Source organism: Solanum dulcamara, chromosome 6, assembly GCF_947179165.1.
Source record: "Solanum dulcamara chromosome 6, daSolDulc1.2, whole genome shotgun sequence".
In the NCBI taxonomy this organism is placed as follows: Eukaryota; Viridiplantae; Streptophyta; class Magnoliopsida; order Solanales; family Solanaceae; genus Solanum; species Solanum dulcamara.
In genome coordinates this window covers 16,704,660-16,729,848 of record NC_077242.1, presented here as the reverse complement: position 1 = coordinate 16,729,848, position 25,189 = coordinate 16,704,660, and the positions used below count along the sequence as shown (strand labels likewise).

Below are 25,189 nucleotides of genomic sequence, written 5' to 3'. Positions count from 1 at the left end.
ATAGTCTTGTACTTTTGGAGGTATGGCCATCTTTGATCCTTCAAGGTGTACGTTGACCTTTATTGATAGTCTGGTTCTGATATCGATTATCAGTTTGGATGTGAGTTTTGTACCAATGAATCAGGTTTATTAACTAACTATACTAGAAGGTAAATTGCAAAATAAATTAAATCAACACAAGTATTTAGCGTGCAAAATTCCTTGCTCAAGAGGCAAAAATCACGATCTCCTCTCGTAAGATTTTCCCCAAATTCAAGCAATTTAAGGTTTATAACTGCCTTTATAACATTTATGGAATTGTCCTAACAGTCCCATATATCTACCCGCTTTATCTAGTCAATGAATTTTCTTACAACACAAAACAACACCTACTGCAATAAATTAAGAAAGTAATCAAGATCTTGTTTTGGAACCACAGAAAGAGACTAAGTGTTTGTTTGGCTTAACTTATTTTAAACAACTTATAAGTTGAAAACAACTTATAAGCTAAAAATAAATAACTTATGGTAGCCCAACTTATTATTTTGGATTATAAGTTGTTTTTCAGCTTATAAGCTACTTTAGATAAGTTAAGCCAAATAAATTTAATTATTTTTTTGAGCTTATTTTAAGCACAAAATGAATTTAAGTTGGTCAGCCACACTCAAAAAAGCTGAAAATAGATTATAAGTCAATTCAAATGAGCTTTAACTATTACAACACAAAAATTGTATATATATCTCTCGATAGGACCAAATTCTTTGATTGTAGTAGTTTCTTCTTCAACACTATTTGTGTTGACTCTCTCACCCTGACCCCTCTTTGGGTGTGGTCAAACTCCAAAGCTTTATGTCCTGTTGTTTATATAGGAGTAAACAGTTATCTTGTAGTTCTCCAATCAAAGACAAATTGATTCAAGTCTTTTCTTGAATCCAACCCTAATTTGACTTAGTTTGAATCTTCTTCCCTTATTAGGCTTCTTCCTCCTAATTTCAAGCTAATTTCATGCATTCAATTTATGTTAATATTTTTATATGTTAAACTCTAGTTGACTCATAATTCCAATTCTTCAAGTCTTCACGAAACAACTTCTTCAAGACAACGTCCAGTTCTGCTAGAGAAGAAGGTTCTCTAGTGAATTCTTCTGGCACAGTTGCTAACTTTGTCATGAAGATCTTTTAATGATCTGATTCTTGAACTTCATTCTTCATTCTTCATTCTTCATTCTTCAATCTTTTTTCTCTGTATAGATTTTTGCTTGCACAATATTTATTAATTATTAGAATACCATATAATTATAAATTTATAGTGTTATTTTAAAGATTTTAAACAGTTAGCTCTAGTCAAATGAATTCACTTGTCTTGTATATGTTAACTAATAGTGACATTTGCTATTATCGTTGGAAGACAAGTTTCCCAACACTTGTCATGTGCAAATGTACTCTTTTTAACTATAAATAATCCCTCAAACCATCAGCAATTACACACCAAAAAATAAGCTTCTATCTCTCACCTTTCCCACTCTCTCTCATCACGTTACCATTTTTTTTTGGCCTTTCTTTAATATTACATAATTGTCCTTTTGTTATTTAATTCTCCTTCCAAAGAAGCTTCACTACTTAGAAGAACAAGGCCTCTTACATAATAGCGAGATCTGTCACGAAGAGGGTAAGACTCCGGAAGTTGGAAAGTTAAGGTAAAGATAAAACTCAGAAGTTGTAGCTTTTTGATTCTTTACAAGGTCCTTTACGGACCGTATTAGGCTCCACGGTCCGTGGAAGGTCTCCATGGAAGGTATCTAGGCAAAAAGGGTTTTCAAGCAAGGATTACAGACGGTTGTATAATCCGTCTAAAATTTCACGGACCGCAGATCTTGCCATAAACCTCCTTCACATAAATGGCTCAAAGGGAGTTGTGCGAGAGGAGCTTTACGGCTTGTGGAAAAGTTTACAGACAATAGGAAGGTTTGTTTGGGGAGAAGGTTCAAAAACCTTGGGGTGCTAGTTCACAACCCATCGTACGGTCCGTAGAGACCTTCACAACCCGTAGACTCTTCTATCTAAGCCACCCTCCCCATGATCTAGTTCACCCTCACCTTTACGGACCCCTATATGGTCCGTGGTGGGCTATACAGACCATACAATGCTCCGCGAAGGTGTCCCGCCAGTTTTAAGGTCAGCAGTATTTGGGTCTTTTCCTATTTATTTAACTCCTAGACTTGGTCATTTTGAGTCTTACTAAGGGACTATAAATGATTTCTAAAACATCAAGACCCTCATTCTCTCAAACGCTTTCACTACAAGAAAAACTGCCTCCAAGGAAGGGAAATATGATTCCTATTAAGTCCAAATCTAGTCCAAATTTAGGGACTAGGAAAAGTCGGTCGCCATCCATCCTAATAGCCTCCGCCGCAATAGGGCAATAAGGATGAATTCAAAAAGCCGGTCGTTGAATGATTTTGGGATGGAAAAAATATCTAGTCGCTAAGTAATTTTAGAGACCGCATTTATTGTCTCAAATAGACTTATTTTCAGGTCATTAAACATCTTTAGAGACTATGAACAACTAGTCCTAGAATAGCTTTAGCGACCATCAATGACCTAGTCCTAGAATAGCTTTAGAGACGAGCAATAATCTGGTCCTAATATAGATTTAGCAACCATCAATGACTTGGTCCTAGAATAGCTTTAGAGACGAGCAATGATTCTAGTCCTAGATTAATCATTGACGAGCAACATTTCTGGTCTTAGAATGACCTTTAGAGACGAACAATAATTCTGGTCACTAGAATAAAAATTCATCAACAAATATTAATTTTCTACTAAAATTTTCTGTACAGGGTATATATATATAGAAGAGACAAGAAGATAGAGATAAAGAGTGTGCGATTAATTACAATAAATTAGTTAACATTCCATGATTTTAGTTTCAATACTTGCTTGACAAAAACATTTAGCTAATATCCGAGCTATACCACGAAATCAAGTTTTGCATATGATTAATTCGTAGCAAACTAATAAAGAGCTCATGCATCTTCTTCTAAACTTAATCTTGACTAACGACTGAACAAAAGTTAGGCAATAAGTTTAAAGTTTCAATCTTCAATTCATCAAGTGTTGTCCAGAAACATAAAAAAAAGCTGCAAGAAACTAAGAAAAATCAATTAGAAAAACTATGAGATACATTTACCAAGATCCAGAATCTATTTTGAAGAACTATAACTAAATGTCATTTGGCAGATAATAGAAACTAATTAGCATTAGAGACGAGCTGGAATGAACTGAAATTGGGTAGAAACAAATTGAATGAACACACTAGGCAAAATTTTGTTATTTGTGACAAACTCTTCTAGAACTAATTGTCGACGTCTATACATCGATCCAAATGAGAACAAATTATGCTTTTGTACTTTCTACAACTTCATCTAGTTAATATTGGATTCAAAGTCGCAAGCCAAATGGTGGACTCGCTTACTACCTTCTTTGCTAGTTAATATTGGACTCAAAATTCAAAAGAAGACGTCCGTACTGATAATTCCATTTTCTCAGGTCATTCATGCTAGCTAAAAATGCAGCTATCAACAACGATCAATGCTGCCAGCATTTTCCCAGTATTCACAACTGATGAACCAAAATAAAAGCCAACAATTAATTGGAGTTATGGTTAATGTTGAAAATAAAAATTGTGGGCAGCAATGCATCAAAAATAATAACAGAGTAAGAAGATGTGTGCAGCTGTCAGAAACTTGAAGAACAAAAGCTGTGCAGAAAATTAAAAGCAAGGAGGAATAAGTTGTGTCCTGCAACTATATACATGGATGAAGCTGATAACTATGAGGGCACTACTTGTGGTGGAAGGTATACATGGCTTGTAGAGCTTTTAAGTTTCTTAAAAATTTAGTTTACTTAAATACTGAGCTATTCGGCGACATCAGGTAGGACATCACTTGCATTTAGGCTCATACCTCAGAGGAATGCAATACTGGATTGCTCTCTGATTACAGCTGCTGATCATGTTATTCCTCAGAGCTACATACCAATATCTATGTTCCAGTTATGGATGACCTTACGCTCTATGAAGGCATGCTTTGTAGAAATACCAATACTGCTTATGTAAGTACTATTTCTTTTCAGATGGTCAAATGGTGTTTCTTAAAGCCACTTGCACATGCATACTAATGTTCTAAGTTCAAGTTCAGATGGTCAGATAATTACTATCAAGTAAAGAGATGCAATGGCCAAATCTAAAATTATAGGGATACTAATGTTCAAGTTCAACATGAAGACACTCGAAGATGTTTAGTGGATTGTATGTACATTAGACACTATAGAATTGTTAAGGCGACGAGAACTTGTAATAATTGTTTAAACAAAGTAAGCTCCATGTATGTTGGTCCAGATATTTCATCTACCAGCTCGATAAAAGAAAGAGCAAAAAAGAGAATCATAAAGTCCAAATCCAGACAGAGGAAGAACGAACAATAAATCCAATCCAAAGTAATAATGAAGCTAATACAAAGCTACTTAGAAGAGAGGAAGAAGCTGAAAATGAACAAAGAAGCGAAGAAGACTTGACCAAAACAAAGTAACGATTTTACTTCCAACATAAACAGAAAATGACCATGTTAGAAGTTAAGAAGTTAAGCTAGGGGTTTTTTAGTCTTTGACTAGGATCTGTTAAAAAAACTAATTAGTTAGTTAATTAGTTGAGTTGGTTGTAACTGATTGGCTGTTATAATCATTAGCAATGTATATGTGTATGTGTATGTGTATTAATACACGTATACTGATGAAACAAGAGAATAATAGAAAGTGTGAGAAGATATTTTTTCTTCTCTCTTCCACATCTCTCCTCTTCTTCTTCTTCTCTCTTCTCCTTCTTCTTTCTTCTGTATTTTCTCTATTCCTTGCTTTCACAAGCAGGTTCTAAGCTAAGTTGAAGCTCAGTATGAATCTGTTCATGGTATTAGAGCCTGTATCACAGTGATTTACTGTGATAAGTGTTCCGTTTTTTGAGTCAAAGAATCTAGTTAGATTCATAGATTCATCAAAGTTTTTTTTGAGGTCGATTTACAGGTCTAAGCTCAGATCGTCCCTACAACTACAAAAATCAGGAAGAAATTTTGAAACATGACAGGTGAAAAAACCCTAGGTCAACGGGTTCAGCTGAATCCCTCCATGTCTGGGCAAGGTATTGACTACAACCACTCTCTTTTCTTAAGTCCTACAGATGTAAGTGGAATCAGTATTATTTCGTTTCAATTGCTTGGTGTGGAGAACTACACCCTATGGAACCGATTGATCAAACTAGCTCTACTAGGAAGGAACAAATTAGGGCTGGTTGATGGTACATGCAGAAAGGAGATGTATGGTGAGGAACTGTGGAGTCAATGGGAAAGGGTAAATGCTATCGTTTTATCATGGCTGATGAATTCAATGTCAAAAAGTCTGCTCAGTGGAATTGCATTTGCTTCAAGTGCAATGGATGTGTGGACTGATCTACAAGAGAGATTTGATAGAGTGGATGGTTCAAGGACCTATAGTCTGCACAAAGAAATCGCAACTCTACAGCAGGGGACAACTTCAGTCTCTACATATTACACAAAGCTAAAAGCTCTGTGGGATGAATTTGAGGTATTAGAACTTGCACCTAGTTGTAACTGTGAGAAATCCAGAGGCTTTGTTGCTCACATGAATAGACAAAGGTTATACCAATTCTTAATGGGGCTTAATGATTCGTATCATCAGGCTAGGAGCCAGATACTCATGATAGATCCACTACCAACTGTTAATCAGGCCTATGCTATGGTAGTAGGAGATGAAAGTCAAAAGTCTGTTGTTACAGGCATCAATACTTTGGGCCTAAGTTCTTCCATCTTAGAGTCAGCAACAATGTACTCTAAATGTGGGAACAGCTCAGGTGCAAATCATAAGTTCAAGAAAAATACACTGCTAATCTGTGACTTTTGTAAGTGTAGAGGTCACACTAAAGAATACTGTTACAAAGTTGTTGGATATCCACCAGACTTAAGTCAAAGAGGAAGATACAAAGTGCAAACACTGCATACATTGACTCTGTGAATTCCAGTCAGCATCCTGCTCATGCTCATTTCTCTTATGGATTGAACACCAAAGTACATGACAAATCAGTATGGGAAAGGAACATCAAAGCACAGCATAACACAGATACAATCCCAGTTGAAGCCAGCACACCTGTTACCACTACTAGTCAAGCTGAAAAGGATGTCAAACAATTACTTCAAGGCTGCACATTCACAAAAGAACAGTATGATCAGATCCTGAAAATGCTGAATCAACAGTCACAATCAAGAGTTACTGCATCTGATGGCAATAAGACAAATGTTGCAGGTAAAGCATTGTTTGTCACTGAAAATAGTGATGTCTGGATTATAGATACAAGTGCAACAAACCACATGATATCAAATTTGGATATGCTGAAAAAGGAGTCTGTGTTAAAGCTAGATATTCCTAAGGAGGTATCCTTACCCAATGGAGGTACCACACAAGTAACACACATTGGTTCATGTAATCTGTCAACTCGAAGTCTTATTACTAATGTGTTCCACATACCAGAGTTCAAATATAATCTGCTGTCTGTCAGCAAACTAACAAAGGAAGTTGGTAAAGAAGAAGGGGGCTTGTATCTACTATGGAGGCAATTATCTCAAAGCAACAGTAAGGAGTTTGCTCTTGTTGTTGATTCAGCTCATCCCAAAGTCAAGAATTCAACTACAGACATGGAGTTATGGCATCAAAGGCTTGGACATGTCTCTTCAACAGTACTTGCTAAAATGTTTACTATGACTAAACACATTATGTGTCAAGTTTCTCAGTGTCTAGTTTGTCCAATGGCAAAGTAAACCAGGTCTATTTTTCCTTCTAGTAGTATCAAAAGTAGTAACTGCTTTGAATTGTTACATGTTGACCTTTGGGAACCTTACAATACAGCTATCTTTGATGGCAATAAATATTTTCTTACAATAGTTGATGATTTTTCAAGGATGACCTGACTATTCTTGCTTAAACAGAAATCAAATGTTTGTGTATCACTTCTAATATTTCTGAAATATGTTCAGAATCAGTTTGGGAAGCCTGTCAAAGCTATAAGAACTGATAATGGTACAAAATTTGTTAACTCAGTTTGTGATAATCTGTTTAAAGAACTAGGTGTCATATATCAAAAATCCTGCCCTTACACTCCTCAACAAAATGGTGTTGCTGAAAGGAAACATAGACATTTACTTGAAGTCACAAGAGCACTAAGATTTCAAGGTAAAATTCCTATTAAGTTCTGGGGTCACTGTGTACTAGCTGCGACCTATCTTATTAAGAGACTTCCTAGTAGTGTGCTTGAGTTTAAATCTCCTTATGAAAGACTATATGGTGTAAAACCAGTACTGTCTCACTTGAGGATAATTGGCTACTTGGCTTTTGCAAAAAATCTCACTGAACATGATAAACTCATGCCCAGATCAAGGTCTGTTGTCCACATGGGCTATTCTGAAGTGCATAAAGGGTATATATTATTTGATTTGCTCAACAGGTCTTTCTTTGTGAGTAGGGGTGTTCTCTTTAGGGAAGATATCTTCCCATTTGCCACAGATGATAGGTCTACTCATCAGCAGCTGTTTGTAAATACCCTACAAGAATAAGTTATCAATACACTGGATCCTGTGATCTCACCAAGTCCTGATCAGACTGCTATATCACCAGGTGCTGATCAGACTTCTTCTATACATGCAGATGTTGAGCAAACTGAGGTAACTCAGACTTTCCTGAAGTGCAGCTGCAGTATGATCCCATTGTCCCTAAGGTGCCTCCTGTTGTAGTGGTTCCACAAATTACTAGAAAGTCTACAAGATCTAAGCATCCCCCTGTCTGGCTGAAGGACTTTGTCCCATTCAATACACTTAAAGATTTCCTTTATCTTCTATCTAACTATGTCACTTATCCTCATCTATCCCCCTCTTATCAATGTTACATTGCAGCTACATCTATTGTGATAGAACCTACCAATTATGCTGAAGCAATCAAATATCCTAGATGGATTGAGGCCATGCAAGCAGAGATCCAGGCCTTGGAGAGCAATCATATCTGGGAGATTACACCACTACCTGCAGGCAAGAAGGATATTGGGTGCAGGTGGGTTTATAAAGTCAAATATAAATCCACAGGAGAGATAGACAGATTCAAGGTTAGGTTAGTTGCAAAGGGGTATAGACAGCAAGAAGAAATTGATTACACAGAGATATTTTCTCTAGTGGTTAAAATGATAACAGTGAGGACTGTTCTGTCTATTGCAGCATCCAAACAATGGCACATCAATCAGATGGATGTCTTTAATGCTTTCCTTCATGGAGACTTAACAGATGAAATATACATGCAGCTTCCTCAAGGTTTTGTCAGTCAAGGGGAGAATGTGTGCAGACTGACAAAGTCTTTGTATGGCCTCAAGCAAGCTCCAAAACAGTGGAATCAAAAACTCACTGAAGCTCTCCTAAGACTGAAGTTTAAACAGAGTCAATATGACTACTCCTTGTTCATCAACAAATCATCAGAAGGAGTTGCAATAGTACTTGTGTATGTAGATGACATGCTGATCACTGGCAGCAGCTTGAAGTTAATAGAAGAAACTAAGAGAGCTTTACAAAAGGCCTTCAAGATGAAAGACTTAGGGGAGCTCAAGTACTTCCTTAGAATTGAATTTACAAGGTCCACAGAAGGAATATTTATGCATCAAAGGAATTACACACTTAAACTCATAGCAGGAGTGGGAATGACAGCAGCCAAACCAGCAAGCACCCCAATGGATGTAAATATCAAATTGACATCCAAACAGTATGATGAACATGTGAACAAGAATCAAGAGGAATCAGATGATCCCCTGACAAATCAATCAGCATATCAAAGGCTTATAGGTAAGATACTGTATCTCAACATGACAAGGCCAGACATATCCTTCAGCACTCAGACATTGAGTCAATTCCTAAATCAACCAAAAAAATCTCACATGGATGCTGCACTAAGAATAGTCAGGTATCTAAAGAGACAACCTGGATAGGGCATACTACTCTCAAGCCACTCAGACAACCAGGTTAGTGTATATTGTGATGCAGACTGGGTTGCTTGACCTCTAACCAGGAAATCAGTCACTGGATACATGATAAAGATTGGAAAGTCACTGATATCATGGAAGGCCAAGAAGCAGTCCACAGTATCAAGAAGCTCAGCTGAAGCTGAATATAGAAGTATGGCCTCAACTGTGTCAGAGTTGGTCTGGCTGCTGGGATTGTTGAAAGAAGTGGAGGCTGAAGTAGAGATGTCAGTGCAAGTGTATAGTGATAGCAAAGCTGCGATTCAGATTGCCGCCAATCCAGTGTATCATGAAAGAATAAAGCATATAGAAATAGATTGTCACTTCATTAGAGAAAGGCTACAACAAGGCTTAATTCAAGTACACTACCTTCCAACTCAAGAACAACCAACAGACATACTAACTAAAGGATTGTCTAAAGCTTAGCATGAACATCTTTTATCCAAGCTAGGGGTGTTGAACATCTTTACACCACCTAGATTGAAGGGGAGTGTTAGAAGTTAAGAAGTTAAGCTAGGGGTTTTTTAGTCTTTGACTAGGATCTGTTAAAAAAACTAATTAGTTAGTTAATTAGTTGAGTTGGTTGTAACTGATTGGCTGTTAAAATCATTAGCAATGTGTATGTGTATGTGTATTAATACACGTATACTGATGAAAGAAGAGAATAATAGAAAGTGTGAGAAGATATTTTTTCTTCTCTCTTTCACATCTCTCCTCTTCTTCTTCTCTCTTCTCCTTCTTCTTTCTTCTGTATTTTCTCTATTCCTTGCTTTCACAAGCAGGTTCTAAGCTAAGTTGAAGCTCAGTATAAATTTGTTCAGGCCAATTTAGTACTAACTGTGATGATAGCATATAGTGCAATATACTTCTAACACAAACAGAAAAATACCAGTTTAGTATTAACTGTGAGAACAAGTTTTATGTCAGATATTTCATCTCATTATGCTATACAAACACAGCAGGGATCCTTATTTGTCATCAAGTGAATTCATTTTATAAAATTATGGTTGGAGAATATTAGTTTCGATAGATTGAGTCCTACGAATATTGTGTGTATTGGTAGCTTGGCTGATAAGAAAGGGTTCCCTTTTCAAATATTCTCTCTTTCTTATAGCTTTTTTTGTCCTTAACTGGAAAGTTTAAGTAGAAAATGACTACACAAATCAACAAACAAAATTAAAAAGTCAAAGTATACTGTTACGTACTTGATTAGAAAAACAATATTGGCCATTCCACTGTTTTGAGAAGCGAGAAGCGGAAAAAAGCGGCGGGGGCTTGCTTCACAGAAGCGAGAAGCGTGAAGCGAAGCGCATGCTTTTTTCAGAAAAAGCGCTATTTAGTATAAAAATATAAAATATAAAATATGCATAGATAAATAATCAAGAACTCAAAAGACTTAGATTAAAAAGTAACTAGATAGTCAATAATCCTCATAAGTAACAACATATAAAGCAAATGCATAACCAAATCACAAAGAGAGCAAAATCTTATTCTTCAACAAGATCCTCAAACTCTTGAAGTGCCATCAACAAGGGTTCAGGCGTTTTAACTCAAGTCTGTTTCTCTTTTTTGTATGAATCTGCATAGAATATGTAGAAAGTAATTAATGGGAGGAATTTGGACAACTAAGATACCATTTAATTTAGTAATAACGTAATATAGGTTCTCACATGTTCATACACGCTCCAATTTATCTCGCAACCGGATGAGCTACAAGTTAAACTTTGCACTCTAATAGCAAATTATTGCAAGTTTGGGACATTATGACCATATTGCATCCACCATTCAACTGTAGAAGAATTATTTTAAAAGTTAATATGTAATAACTTAAAAGTTAAAGCTCTAATAGTTAAATGTTGAAATGCTCACCTGGTGACCTTAAGGTTCAAGCTCTAATGGCCGACTCAATTTCAAGTAGCCCATCAGCTTTCATGTACACACCAAGCTCATCCCCTATTTTGTCTTGCAAAGTTTTATCTAGGATCATCCTCTCAACACATGCATGATATCCCAACCATACTTCTTCAGTTAAAGTCTTCATCTCATTGTTTTTATAATAGAGCCTCGGGTTCAAAATATGTCCAGCTGCATGTAAAGGTTGATGAAGTTGATCCGTCCACCTTGCATCAATGATTTTGAAAACATTCATATATTTTCTGTCATCATAATTGAATGCCTTTTCAATACTTTCTTTGGCCCTATCCATGACTTCATAAATGTAGCCCATTGGTAGTTTTTTCTCCCCATCCACCATACGAAGTACATTAATTAAAGGACCACCAACTCTAAGTGCTTGAACAGTGTCATTCCAAAAATATGGACTGATGATGTGTCTCGCAACTTCTTTCCCAAGAGTTTCCTTTGCATAGACACTCTCATTCCATTCAGTGGACATAAACAAGGTTCTCAAATTTTTCTTTTGCATATAAAAACTATGCAATGTCAAAAAAGTTGTTGCGAATCTTGTCTTAGCAGGTTTTACCAAGTTTCTTTGCTTTGTGTATCTCCTCATCATATTCAACAACAGTGCCCTTTGACTGATATAAGAATGTATCTTAACAGCCTTACCAAAAACTATTCAAAAAAAATTAATAGTTAATAAGTAAGAAAACTAACATAAAGATTAAAAAAGAACATTAAATATCAAGATTCATGAACCCCTTTATGAATCATGAATCTTGATATTTAATGTTCTTTATGCTTTCTTAGTTGATTTGTACCGAGAGGAGTCCTCTCACAGGTTTAATGCTTTCTAGTTATAGTTAGTCTCTTTTTTGTATCGGGGATGAGTTAGCCGACCTTAATAGGTTAGCCGACTTATGAACCACCATAGGATCGGAGGTAAGGTTTATGTCCCCCTCCTTGTATTTTATTTTGATTATTTATGTTAAGGCTTGGGGGTGTTGCTCAACCCCTGACTGTGCACGAGAGGTGGGAGCCTCGTGTAGGGTCTGTTCCCATAAAAAAAAATAAATATCAAGATTCAAGTTCATCTGTAGAATACGGGGCCTCTTTGAAAATGTCACCAAACATCAAGTTGATACAATGAGCAGTACAAGGAGTCCAGAAAATATGCGAAAATACTCCCTTCAACATGTCACCCGCTTTTTTGTTCTCACTTGCGTTATCGGTCACAACTTGTACCACATTTTCCTTGCCTATTTTCAACATAGTCTTCTCAAACAAGTTAAACATCTTATTAGAATCAGTAGAAGAGTTACTAGCATCATGAGATTCAAGGAACACACTCCCTTTTGGAGAATTCACCAAAACATTGATGATCATTTTCCCATTCCTTGCTGTCCATTTATCCATCATAATGGAACAACCATACGTTTTCCATTGAACCTTATGATCTTCTACAATTTTGTTTGTCTTTTCCACCTCTTTTTTTAAACAAGTAACTCTTACCTCATGATAGGTAGGGGGCTTCATTCCAGGGCCATATTGGCCTACGAACTCAATGAATTCACCAAAACTTTCGGTGTAGTTAACACAATTGAAAGGCAATCCTGCATCATGCATCCACCTAGAAAAAGCAGATATAGCACGATCCCGTAAAATCTTGCTAGAAGCCTCTAGATCTATCACGACCCAAGCCTAGGGCCTAGACGTGACACAGCGAATGAGACACCCGAAGGTACCTCACCCAAGCCTCTTAGCATTCGTTAAGCATTTCATTGGTAATGGCATACAATAACAAGCGGAAAGTAAATAAATAAAAAGGGAATCGGGACTAAGGGGAATATCGTGGAATAATAGACCTTAGCGACTTCACAACATTTTCCATTCATGACCCAACATACCTCTACTAATAGACTTGGCGAGGGCTAAGACATGTCCCCAGCTCACCCTCAAAATAGTATCAAGAAATGTCTTCATAAAAGTTTTAATGTTTTACAAAACACGAGCTTAGAATATAAATGAGGTTGTTCCCGGAACATGGAAACTCACCACAAGTAATCTTCAATCGACCTGAGCTAGCCGCATAGAGGAGGTCGGGGAGAGACGTCGGTCCCTACATGGTGATATCATGTAGGCAAAAGTATGTGTTAGTACTTTGAATGTACTAAGTATGTGAGTATGCTATGAAATGAAGAACATAAGAGGAATATGAATAAGCAATGTGTATAATGAATGCATGCATTAGACATCATCATAAGAAACCTTAAAACATTTATTTTGTGGGGAAGTGACCTTAACCGACATTTAAGACCATGAGAGCTATTACATGGAATCCAACATAACCCCCTACGTTGGCACGGGGAGACTACTTGCCGGGTAGAACTCCGTTAACTTTAGCATTCTTTAACTTTAACGTTATTGGCTTATTGTGGATCCACTAGCCTAAATAGCCTACAAGGGCTCCTATGTTGGCGCATAGTTAATGCATCATGAGACTTTACTTAAGGACCCCTTAGGTCGAGTCCCTATCTACATGCTTCATTCGGTGTTAGGCCAATCCCACGGAATAACATTTAAATATCATAATAACACAAGCATTGTATAACTTTAGACATCAAATCATTGTCGGTGGAATAGCTCATTAAATATTTCATTTGATTCAACTATGTGAGAATTATCCTGTCACTTTGAATCCATTCCTTGGCTAAGAAGCCATTTTATCAATCAATCATTTCATAAAGACTCCCTTTCGTAAACATTTACTTCATAACATTCATTGGAGTCAAACTTCATTTCAACTTTACTTTATTATAGGAAACTAGGTGGGTTCATTTCAAAAAGAGACATTCAAAGACATTTAAAGGATACTTGTATGCATGAGAATGATATGAATGCATCCAATCAAACATCTTAAAAACAACCCACCATATGCACTTTAAAACTACCTTTCAAACCTTCATATAAGTACCTTGATAAACCATCCCTTTCATGTAAATAAGGATCACCATAAGTCAACATAGCCAAACAAACTTCAAATATTCAAGAATCTATACATTTGAAATTGTAGTATGAAAATCCATAAAATTTCTCATCACTTGAAATTAGGAGTCAATATACATATATATCAATAGGAGTAAATAACTTAAAATATACCATAATCTATGCATTTGGAATCATTATGTAAAATACCATAGGATTTCATCATTTAAAATTGGTATACTAAGTTGAGAAAATATTTGGGCTCCATGGGTGGAAAAACCCATTGATGAAAACCCACATACCTTGGAGAACAAATTCCCAAATGCAAACTTGAGAGTAATGGAGACTTGAAGAACCTTGAATGGAACCCTAGGTTTTCTTCTTGAAACCCTTGGGAGAACTTTGAGAGGAGAGGATTTAGTGTTTTAGTCTAATTGTGAGAAAATGAGAGAGTTAGAAGGTTTAGGATCTTTAGATAGGGTCAATTTAGTCCCCAAAAGGACTTCACTTTGGTTTAAAACACAAGAAGAGACTAAAATGACCTTACAATCTGGAAAATGAGCTAAAAACCCTGCTGGCGCAATAGCTGGCGCGCCGCGCCAGCACCCAAACTACTAAGGCTAGTTTCGGGCACTATAGTGGCGTCGGGCGCCACTGAAGCGCCAGGCCAAAATTTCTGCAGTGATAGTTTGTCATAAAATGATCATAACTTTTGACTCTGAACTCGTAATGAGGCAAACTTGGTGGAGTTGGAAACAAGACTCAAAGAACTTTAATTTGATAGGTCATGGTCCACCCAATTCGTTATATTCTAGGAGATATGGTCATTTGAAGTTGACCTCAATCCGGACTCGTACGAAAACTTAGCCGGTGGAAGTTCTTTGGACTTGGCTTGGTGTTAGAGGTCCCTTATGACCCCTAAACACATATAATACATTTCAAATACTTAGGAATTGATCCCAATTCATATATGAAATTAGTAGTCATCGGTTTCAAGCCTATATGGCTATGAAGAATGGTTCGGGTCTTGACATGGAAATTTTCAAGGCGTTACAAGATCAATAGGTCCACCTTTTCTTTTTTCATTTGGTTTTTGCGAGAAATAGAGATTAAGAGGACCTTTGACATTGCTAGCGGTGGATGACCCACTTTCACTAGTTGAAGGTTTCTTTTTTGAGGGAGGTCCCATCGGCATATTCACTTCAACTTCATCATCCATTTCATCATTATCAACAAGATTAACCATGGATGCTTCAGGATTCATTTGAGTTTTAAATTCATTTTTTTCGCAAAATACTCCTTTATTTCTTCCTTCGCACTACTCGGGACCTTTGGACACACTTTAACATCTTTATAACCACCAATAAGATGCTTTTTGTGACGAAATATTCTGCCATTATATGTCATATCACAAAAAATACATTTGATTTTTGTGTTACTTCCCATGGCAATTCCATATGCCCAAGCTGGATCATTTTTTTGTGCCATTAAGAAAATACAACTTACTATAAAGAAAAAATAGAATAATAATTCAGTTACACAAGTCAAATTGTCAAAATAATTATAGAGCAGTTGACAGATGGCAACAAAATTAATAAAGCAGTAATAGAGCAGCTGAGCAAAAATTAAAAAAAAAATAAAGCGGCTGGCCTGCTGCAGTGGGTTTTAAGTCAAAAATTGGCCATGAAAGTGGTCTATGGCCTCCACTTTTTGATAAATTCCCTTTATGCAGTTAATTAAACATCCAATAATCATTCTCCACTTCATATCACCAGCCCACTAGCCTAATAAAACAGCTGCAGCAGTATTAAAAAAAATAAAGCAGCTGCAGTGGGTAATAAAGCAACCCTTGTTTTGTGTAATAAAGCAGCCCTTGTTTTGTGTAATAAAATCACTATAAAAAATTCAATCAAATTTTTCAGCTCAACAAATTAATTAATATTATATGATAAAATGATTTATGAGAAAAAGAAAATCATGATACAGATATAAAAAAATAGAGCATAGCTTAACAAAACAGAGGTCCACTGAGAACCCAAATCAAAAAAAAAATGGCCAAAACATACCAACAGTTGCGCAGAAATGCACTGCTGGATAGAAATAGAAAAAGAAGATGAGAAGAAGTGATGAAGAGAAAAAGAGAAGAACATCACAGCAGTTGCGCAGACGGCAGAACTGCTGAATAGAAATAAAAATAGAAAGAGAAAGAGAAGAAGAGAAGAAGAGAAGAAGAAGAGAAGAAAAACTAACCAGGTTGAAGTTTGAACTGACGAAGTCTCAAAAAAGTCACGGCAGCTTGGAATAATTAATTGTAAGTTTACAGATTTGTTCTTTTAAAATAAACCCTAGTGCCGCTTTTAACAAATAAGCAAGCTTTTTTCTCGCTTCTACATGAAGCGTGCTTCTCGCTTCTTCAATGAAGCGCACGCTTTTCTGATATCGCTTCGCTTTACGGTATTGAAGCGCTAGTGCCTCGCCTCGCTTTGCTTCACGCTTAAAGCGAGCGCTTTAGCGTTTTTTCACAATACTGGGTCATTCAGTTGAAACGGACGATGTCACAGGTGGGACATGTGATTGTTGAGCAGCGAAGAACTCATTCAATAATTTGTTATCCTCTCGAGTTGAACGTAGCGCAGACAATAATTCAGCCTTAGAAGTTGTTACACCTTTTAAGTCTTTCACCTTTACTCCACCCCCAAATCCAAATACATGTCTACAAGTTTGAGGTCCACAACATTTTTCAACAATCTCTATGCTAGGCATAGATGGATCAGCTTGAACCATTACTTCGAGTTGAGCCTACATTATAAAAGAACATTTTCTATCAAAACATATAACAATTTAAAGTAATTAACATATTCAATTTACCAAACGCAGATGCTTTTCAATTGCTTCAGGTTCAACAAGCTTGTTATCATTCTTATGCGTCTCAAAGAAAATAGTCGCCAAATCTGGTGGATTGCCATCTTTTTCGCCCTTTACGTCAAAATCAAACATGTCAAATAACACATACCTCATAAGTATTTCATTTAGAAAAATAATTTTATGATAATACCTTTTGATAAATAATCTCTCGAATAGGCTTGCTACCAATATGATGAAACATCTTCAACTTAACTTGGTTTATTCAATTCCTGCTGCCTCTTGCCTGTATTTGTGAAACAATAAGCTTAATTAAAATAATTATAATAAAATTATGAAAACATCTGGGATCTCATGTTTCTTTCAGAATCATACCTGAAAACTTTCAGAAATAAAATGTTCATTTACTAATCATTCCCATTTTTTTTCTACTCCCCTTGGTATAACTTTAAGAGACAGTTGGATTGACTTATCCTTCACATATTTAAGATGCCAGTATCCTCTCCATTTATGTCATAACTCATTCATCCATACCAATATATGATCACAATAATCATTCATGTCAACACTCTCAAATTTATTCTATAATAATTGAAACATGTGTTGAGTTATTACCAAGAAAGAAATACCAAGAATGGACAACAATATTAAAAAGAGCTCTGCTTCTAGTAGGATAAGCAGAGCTTCTCTATAGCAAAGAAGATAAAAAGAAAGGAAAGTTTCGTTACCTAAGTTTATTAGGTTGTGGACTATGTAAGATTAAGAAGTACTTTTCTCGCCTTTTTAGCTGAGATCAACTGGTGGGTTATGTAGAGAAGGATCAGACTCCTCATTTAACTTTTAAGCAAAAGCAATTCTTTTTTTTCCTTCACGATTCTTGGTTCATCACCTATCATGTGACAATCTACAGCGCTGGATCATGTGATATAGATCAAAGTCAACAAGAGGAGTAGTTCCATGAATCCAACTAAAATAAAATATTTTGAACTTGGCTTTAATAGAAGAATTGTTTAGAGAACAGAGAATTCTCTTTTGAAGCCGTATTATATTCAAAATCAGTGTTAAAAGTTTGTCTGATGTAACAAATTTGATGTATCAGGAAAACAAAATTTCAGTAGCATATAAAAAGGATGTGAAACTTGTCAAATCTAAAGCGCGAGCTATTTGTAAAACGATGTGAAATTTCATTTAATGAAAGATTTGAATCAAGTGTACATTTATTACCTCAACGGCAGCCCACATGTGATCCAACTTTTCTTGCTTAATATCATTCCATGATGATACTCTCAACAGACAAATATTCCGGTCACAAACAATTTTTCCCAAATGCTGCAAAAACAGTTTGCTATTTGTTCCAACCGTTCGATTATTGTAAAGGGTACTTTCATCTTTTGTCCGTTTTCAAGCGAAGCAACTTCTTTGCACTTGTTGCTCCCTCGAACTCTTTTTTTCTTTCTAGAATTAGATGAACCTACAGTTGCATAATTTGGTAAAAAATATAACAATAAAGTTCAGTTTTACAAGTTATGAATTCAAAATATCATACCTTTTTTAGTTGTTTGAGAGTGTTTCATAACTTGATCAATAGATGAGGCAATGATATATTGGTTTGCATATTCACATTATGAAGTACCAATTTATCCATTGTTTGCATTTCTTGACTAGAAGACATGGGAGAATTCGATCCTGATTTTTTAGAAGTAGTTTGCACTTTTTGATAAGCATAAAGAACACTCTTGTTGAAAGCTTCCATCTCATACACATTAAATCAATTACATCGAAATAAAATCACTTTTCTATCCATTGCAAATTGCAATCCAATCACATCAATTAAAACTCCATAGTAATCAAGGTTCTCACTATCTTTATCATTCTCACTCAATACAACAACACTACAATTTTTAGTTCTTAACTTTTTATCATAATCTTCTACATGAAATCTATATCCATTAACAATGTAACCATTAGAACGCGACGAATATTGGGTAGGACCACGTAAAAGTGAGAGCAGATCTTCAATGATACGACTATCATCTCCTTTATGCAATTCTGAAACCTATCATCAAGATTATGTTGAATACTTTAGAATTACTATTACAGCATTAAAATATCAAATTTAATATTTATGTATTACTCACCCTATTTTTAAATAATTCAATAAATTGACGGTTTCATTCTGCATCCAACAAGTGTCGATCATTCTTATGAGTTTGTGCAAACTCTCTAGAAAATTGAAGTGAACCATAAATCTCATATAGAAAAAAATACCCTAAAGAAAACAATAATAATGAGATGATATGAAACAAATCTCCATACTCGAGATATGATAAGACTTTATCACAATTCTTTAGTATGTATATATGTGCTTGTTCTAACTCATTTGCTTCAAGCTCAAATGGAGTTTTAGCTCCCAGAGTTTTTCCAGGTTGACAAAACGTAGATAAGCCTCCAGTAGATTGTCTTAAACCCCCATCATAATTTTGTTTAGGCTGATTGAATTTTGTGTCAATTCTATGCAGATACCTTGAACATAAGGTCATACATTCATTTACAATATAGCCCTCTGCAATAAAACCTTCAGAACATGCCCTATTACCAATGAGAGATTTCAAAAAATATAACCATCGTTCCACGGGGTACATTCATCGATAATGAATCGGTCCAGCAATCTTAGCTTCAATAGCTAAATGAACAGGTAAGTGAACCATGACATCAAAAAATGAAGGAGGGAAGACCTTTTCTAACTTGCAAAATGTTATGGGAATTTGAAGCTTCAATGAGTTTCAAGTTATCAATTCTCAACTCCTTCGATACAAGCACACTAAAAAATAAAGATAACTTAATAAGTGGTTCACACACTTCTTTTGACAACATACCATGAAGTACAAGTGGGAGTAGATGTTGTAGAAGAACATGACAATCATGACTTTTCAAGCTCCTCAGATTTAGGGGTTCGCAGGGGGCCTCAGGCCCTACTTAGTTGACTAATAGCTTAATGGTAGAGCATAGCCTTGCCAAGGCTGAGGTTGAGGGTTCAAGTCCCTCCTTCCGCTCCTGGCTTCAGATATCTTGTGGTCTTTCAGGTTCACACATTGAGAAATATTATATGAAAATCCATCAGGAACCTTTAGATTTTTTTTTAAAAAAGACATAATTTGTGCTAATGTTCAGGAGACTGTGTAACATGTAGTTGGAATTTCAATTTTCTTCCCCTTTTGAATGGGGTGTAATTCCAGCCTAATGTTCATTTTTTACAAGTCTAGTCGAGTTTTAATTGTGTCCTTGGTCTTTCCTTTGACATTCATGATTGTCCCTATAATGTTATCGCATATATTTTTTTCAATATGCATAACATTCAAATTATGTCGCAATAAAAGACACTTCCAATATGGAAGTTCAAAAAAGATACTTTTTGTTCCAATTATCCTCTCGAATTTCATGTGATATCTTCTTCCTTTTCTTTGGATCCTTTGATAACTGTAGCCCTTAAAGATCTTGCACTTGATTAAGTATCTCAATACCGAAATGCATTTTTGGTGGGAGCCTTTTCTCCTATGTACCATCAAATAACTCCTTCTCATTCCTCCATTTGTGATTATGAGGAAGGTAATGTCGATAACCCATAAAACACTGCTTCTTACTATTTGCCAATCGAGTTGAGGAAGTGTCTTTATTGCAACACTGACATGCCAATTTTTCTTTAGTGCTCCATCTAGATAAATTTTCATATGTTGGAAAGCCATTGATGGTCCATAACATAGTAGCATGCAACTTAAAATTCTGTCTAGCTGATGCATCATAGGTCTTAATACCAACTTCCCATAATTTCTTCAATTCTATTAAAGGCTGAAGATATGTATCAATTGCATCTCCTGGACCATTTGGACCAGGAATAAGCATTGACAAGATAAAATTTTCTGGTTTCATACACAACCATGGTGGTAAATTATAAGGAATAAGAACCACAGGCCAAATATTATGTGAGGTTTTTGAATTTTGAAATGGTTGAAATCTACCACTAGCAATTCCAAGTAGAAGATTACAAAGCTCGATCACAAATGAAGGATGAAGTTCGTCAAATGATTTCCATGCCACGAAATTAGTTGGGTGCCTCATTATCCATCATCAACTCTTTTATGCTTTTGCCATGTAATAAGAGTAAATGTCTTTGTAGACATAAACAACCTCTGAAGTCTAGGATTTAAAGGAAAATAGCGTAAACTCTTTGATGCTATCTTTTTGCCTTTTTTATTCCTTCTTTCCCCGCTATGTATATCTATTTTCCATCTGGATGCCCCACAAATTTGGCAAGAATCGAGTAGGCTATCTTCCTTCAGGTATAACATGCAATCATTTGTACAAGCATCAATTCTGTTGTAAAAAAGCCCGAGTTCTTGAATTAGCTTCTTCGCCTCTTAATAAGAGTTTGGGAAATTGGCTCCATCAGGCAACAACTCCTCTTTCAACATTTTCAATAACATTGTAAATGATGCATTACTCCAACGACGCATACTTTTGATGTGAAGCAATATAATCAAAGAGGAAAGCTTTGAAGCTTTTGAATTTTTCGTACAGTGGCAGCTCTAAATCCTTCACTAGGTTGCAAATTTTTTTGCTTCAACATTTGGTTCCTCCTCAAGTAAATCGTCACAATCAGTGTGTGTAGTTCCTCCATCTTGATTAGGTTATAAATCTCTCAACATTTCTTCAACTTCATCCTCACTCTCACATTCTTCTACTGTATCACCATCTTCATCTTCATATACAGATTCAGATTCTGAAAATGGCTCACCAAAACATTCTCCATGGTGATACCAAAAAGTATAATTTTGAATTGTTCCATATACTAGCAAATGTGACTCAATTGTTTTACAAGTTCCTAAAGTTGTATTGCAACATTTGACACATGGACATCGAATTTCATATTCTTCTCCTATTTTTCGAAAAGCATAATCCAAAAAGTTTTGAACACCAACTAAGTAGGTTTCATCCAGCCGATTATCAACCAGTTACAATCATGGCTTACTAGGAGCCATAACCTTGAAAAGTACATACAAATTAGATTTAAAAAAATAAAGGATAACAAAAATAATAAGATCCACACAACTTGTTACAATGCACACAGATAGATTCATCATGGAATTCTCAGAACCTTTGGGAGATGGCACTAGTAACTAGGCCGAGGTTGAACCAATACATGATTACAAGCCACTACTATATATGCTGAAGCTAACAAAGTGCCTGATATATTGACATAATTGAAACCAAGTCTGCATATACACTAACTTCAACATACTCCCAAAATAAATCAACGGACTTTTTAATATGGATAGATGGAAAATTTCCTCGGTAAGAACCAAAAGAAAAAGACCTGCTTGGCTGATTTTTGATCCTTAATACTAATCATTTTAATTGTTTGAAGAATATGTTATTCATGAAATAATTAGCTTTTTTAAATTCGATATGCACTCTATATGAAATATTAGTTTACAAATAGCACCGAAGGTCGCTATGAGAGAAGGAACCATAAAAGTGAAGTACATAACTAGAGTTTAATAGTCATTCGGTTGTGGTAATGAATCTACAAGCATACAATGCTACCTTAATGCCTAATATTGAGCAAAGGTTTAGGCTTAACTGGACATCACTTTGTTCGGGTGAAAAACGTTCAGATAATACTCATGAATACACTATATTTGTCAAATATTTGGCAGGTGATATCACATGTTACATATTTGAGGAGACAATCGGGGCCAATTATCCCTTAATCAAAGTGCTAAGGCTGTAAAATATAGGGCTACAGGACACACAAAGGACTACACGTTTGTTAGATTTGGAGATGAGAGTGAGCACTTACATGCAATGATAAAGATGAATGGAAAGATTTGCTACACTAGGCTGTGCATTGGTCCTGAAGCTATTAAGAAGAATGCTGATGAACAGATGCAAGCTTCATATCAATGTACTAGAACTCAATAAGATGACTCTAATATGACTATTTCGTTGGAAACTTGGATACCAATGTAACAGATGATCACTTCAGGCAGGTTTCTGGAAACTATAGGGAATTACTTCATGTAAAAATATCAGTAGGCAAATCGTTGTGGTTTTTTTCAATAGTTCAGGATGATTTACTCGCGTTTCCTAATAGTTCAAAATGAGTAACTCGCTACCTCAAAGTAATGCAGAATGAAAGAACCAAGAAAATTAGAAATTGCTAATCTTAATAAATAATATCACTCTTGCCTTTGAGTAGCAGAATCATTATTTATATATTACATTGTTTATATGTCCAAATTTCAAAACATTACAATTTCCTAAGTAAATCACAGTAACTAGAGTTAAACAGTACATTTATATAAATTTGAACATGAAGAAGAGGAATTACAGTTTAGTCGAAAGCTTTTCAGATGTTAAATAAAAGTTTCAATCGGAATAATAGGACTAGTCCTTATTTGGCTCAAAAAAAGAAATTTGGACTAGCACCTACAAGACTTGGATTTGGTGTCCATGTGAGCTTACGTGCACATCGAGTAATTGAATGGGTATCGTTACCTCCCACCAATACAGGCATGGATACCTCTACTCACCCAGGCTTAAGCAGATGAGAAAATTCATCTAATGTCACATCTAATGAAATTCCTAATTTTGATTCCCAAAGTCAATAATCTAAGTCTAAATTACTAGTTCACTCCTTAGGGTTCATACCAGACATACATTTATGAACCAGATTTTCTATAGATAAGACAACCCTTAAAGGTTTCTATTAATTAATTTCATTGCTAAGCAGAATTTGTAGATTTTGGCAATGAATTACTAGTAGAACTCCATAGTACTAGTGCCAGTTAAACGGGCAGTTGCACTAGATGGCGGAATCTAATGTTGCAGGTAGGCTTCACCAAATGTCAGGTGTTTCACCACGAGTTTCCGAATTTAAAGAACTAATCAATGTCAAGTAAATTTAGGAAGACATCCTATTCAGTCCTAAAATAAAAACATGCCTAGGATCTGCTCGGAAATTAAAGCTCAACCATCAAGACTATCATGACATAAATATCAGCTAATAACTGTTTATGAAATATGAATCTTCATACAAGATTATGAAATCAGATTATCTATTAGAAATCTTAACCCAATAATCTTTCAGTGATTGTAAAAAAAAAAAAAGAAGACAAGATTATGAAATCAGTAACCTATTTAATGTTAGAAAAAAGGAGGAAAAAGAAGAGTAACTTCAATAAACAAGAAAAAAAACGTCATCAAAACAACTTATGGAACAAACAGAGCAACTCAATGGGTAGAGGAACTAGCCTGTAAGTTTGCAACTGTTATGAAATTTTATCTTCAGCAGAGAAAAAATGGCACCTACTTTGATTTAAGGGCAGAGCTACGATGAAAATAGAGTGGCAACGTTGATATTACGGCAGAAAGTTTCTACGGGCAATACTATTGCGCCAGGCGATGGCGACGTAGAAGAGAGACAAGGGCAATATTGCGACGATAGCACGCTCTGTTTTGAGAAGACACAGCGGTTTTTCACTCTCAATATAAAAAGTTTGGCACCTAATTTTTTGTTAAAATAATTTTTTAACATTTGGTGGAAATATCTCCCGCTCAAAGACCTTATATTACAATTTGGGACTAGTTAGTATTTTCGTGATCAGATTTAATACTTTTGTAATAGAATATACAAAGAAGGACCACAATATAATCTCGTCCCAATAGATATACTTTAAGAGACAAGATTATTAGCCCGTCCCTAAATATTGGTCATAACTAAGACTTTTTCTTGTAGTGTCTCCCAATTAAAATCATCTCTCTAAAGCTTCTTCTTCAAGTCAAGTTAGGGTTCAAGCTTCAAGTCAAGTACAATATCCATTGCATTAGGGCTTTGATTACCCATTATGTAGAAATTCACCAATAGATTTCATTCATCAATTGGGTCCCAAAAGAACTCAATTCTCAAAAGTTATTTCCACCCAATTCAATGAGGTTTTCATGTCAATTCTTCGTGGGTCTTTTTCAATTAATTTTATTCTACTACATTATGCATGAATTTACTATGATACGTGATTTTAAATTATTTTCACATGGACCCATGCATTATGTCAATGATTTTCATTTTGAACTATGAAATTATGATCATGAATTTTATGAAGAATGTACGAATGATTTACAAAAAGCTATGAATGATGATTCAAGTATGTTTTCAACCATGAATGAATAAATTATGAAGGGTTTTCTCACAATATGAATGTAATCATGATTTAGATGCTTAGAAAGGTAAGTATCTATATGGAAAAAGTTATGAAATCATAATTCAAGGAGCTACTCTTATGATATTTTATGA

At 35.5% G+C, this 25,189-nt stretch overlaps 1 protein-coding gene and 1 pseudogene across 1 annotated transcript; both read right to left on the bottom strand.

Moving 5' to 3' along the window:
* Positions 1-10,978: 10,978 nt before the first annotated feature.
* LOC129892736 (uncharacterized) lies at positions 10,979-15,241 on the bottom strand. Its single transcript, XM_055968299.1, has 3 exons — positions 15,097-15,241; positions 12,213-12,605; positions 10,979-11,667 (listed from the first exon to the last, which is right to left on the bottom strand). The coding sequence occupies exons 1-3, from the start codon at positions 15,239-15,241 to the stop codon at positions 10,979-10,981; spliced, it is 1,227 nt and encodes a 408-aa protein (XP_055824274.1).
* A 1,268-nt stretch (positions 15,242-16,509) lies between these two features.
* LOC129892734 (uncharacterized) lies at positions 16,510-20,955 on the bottom strand (annotated as a pseudogene).
* Positions 20,956-25,189: the final 4,234 nt, after the last annotated feature.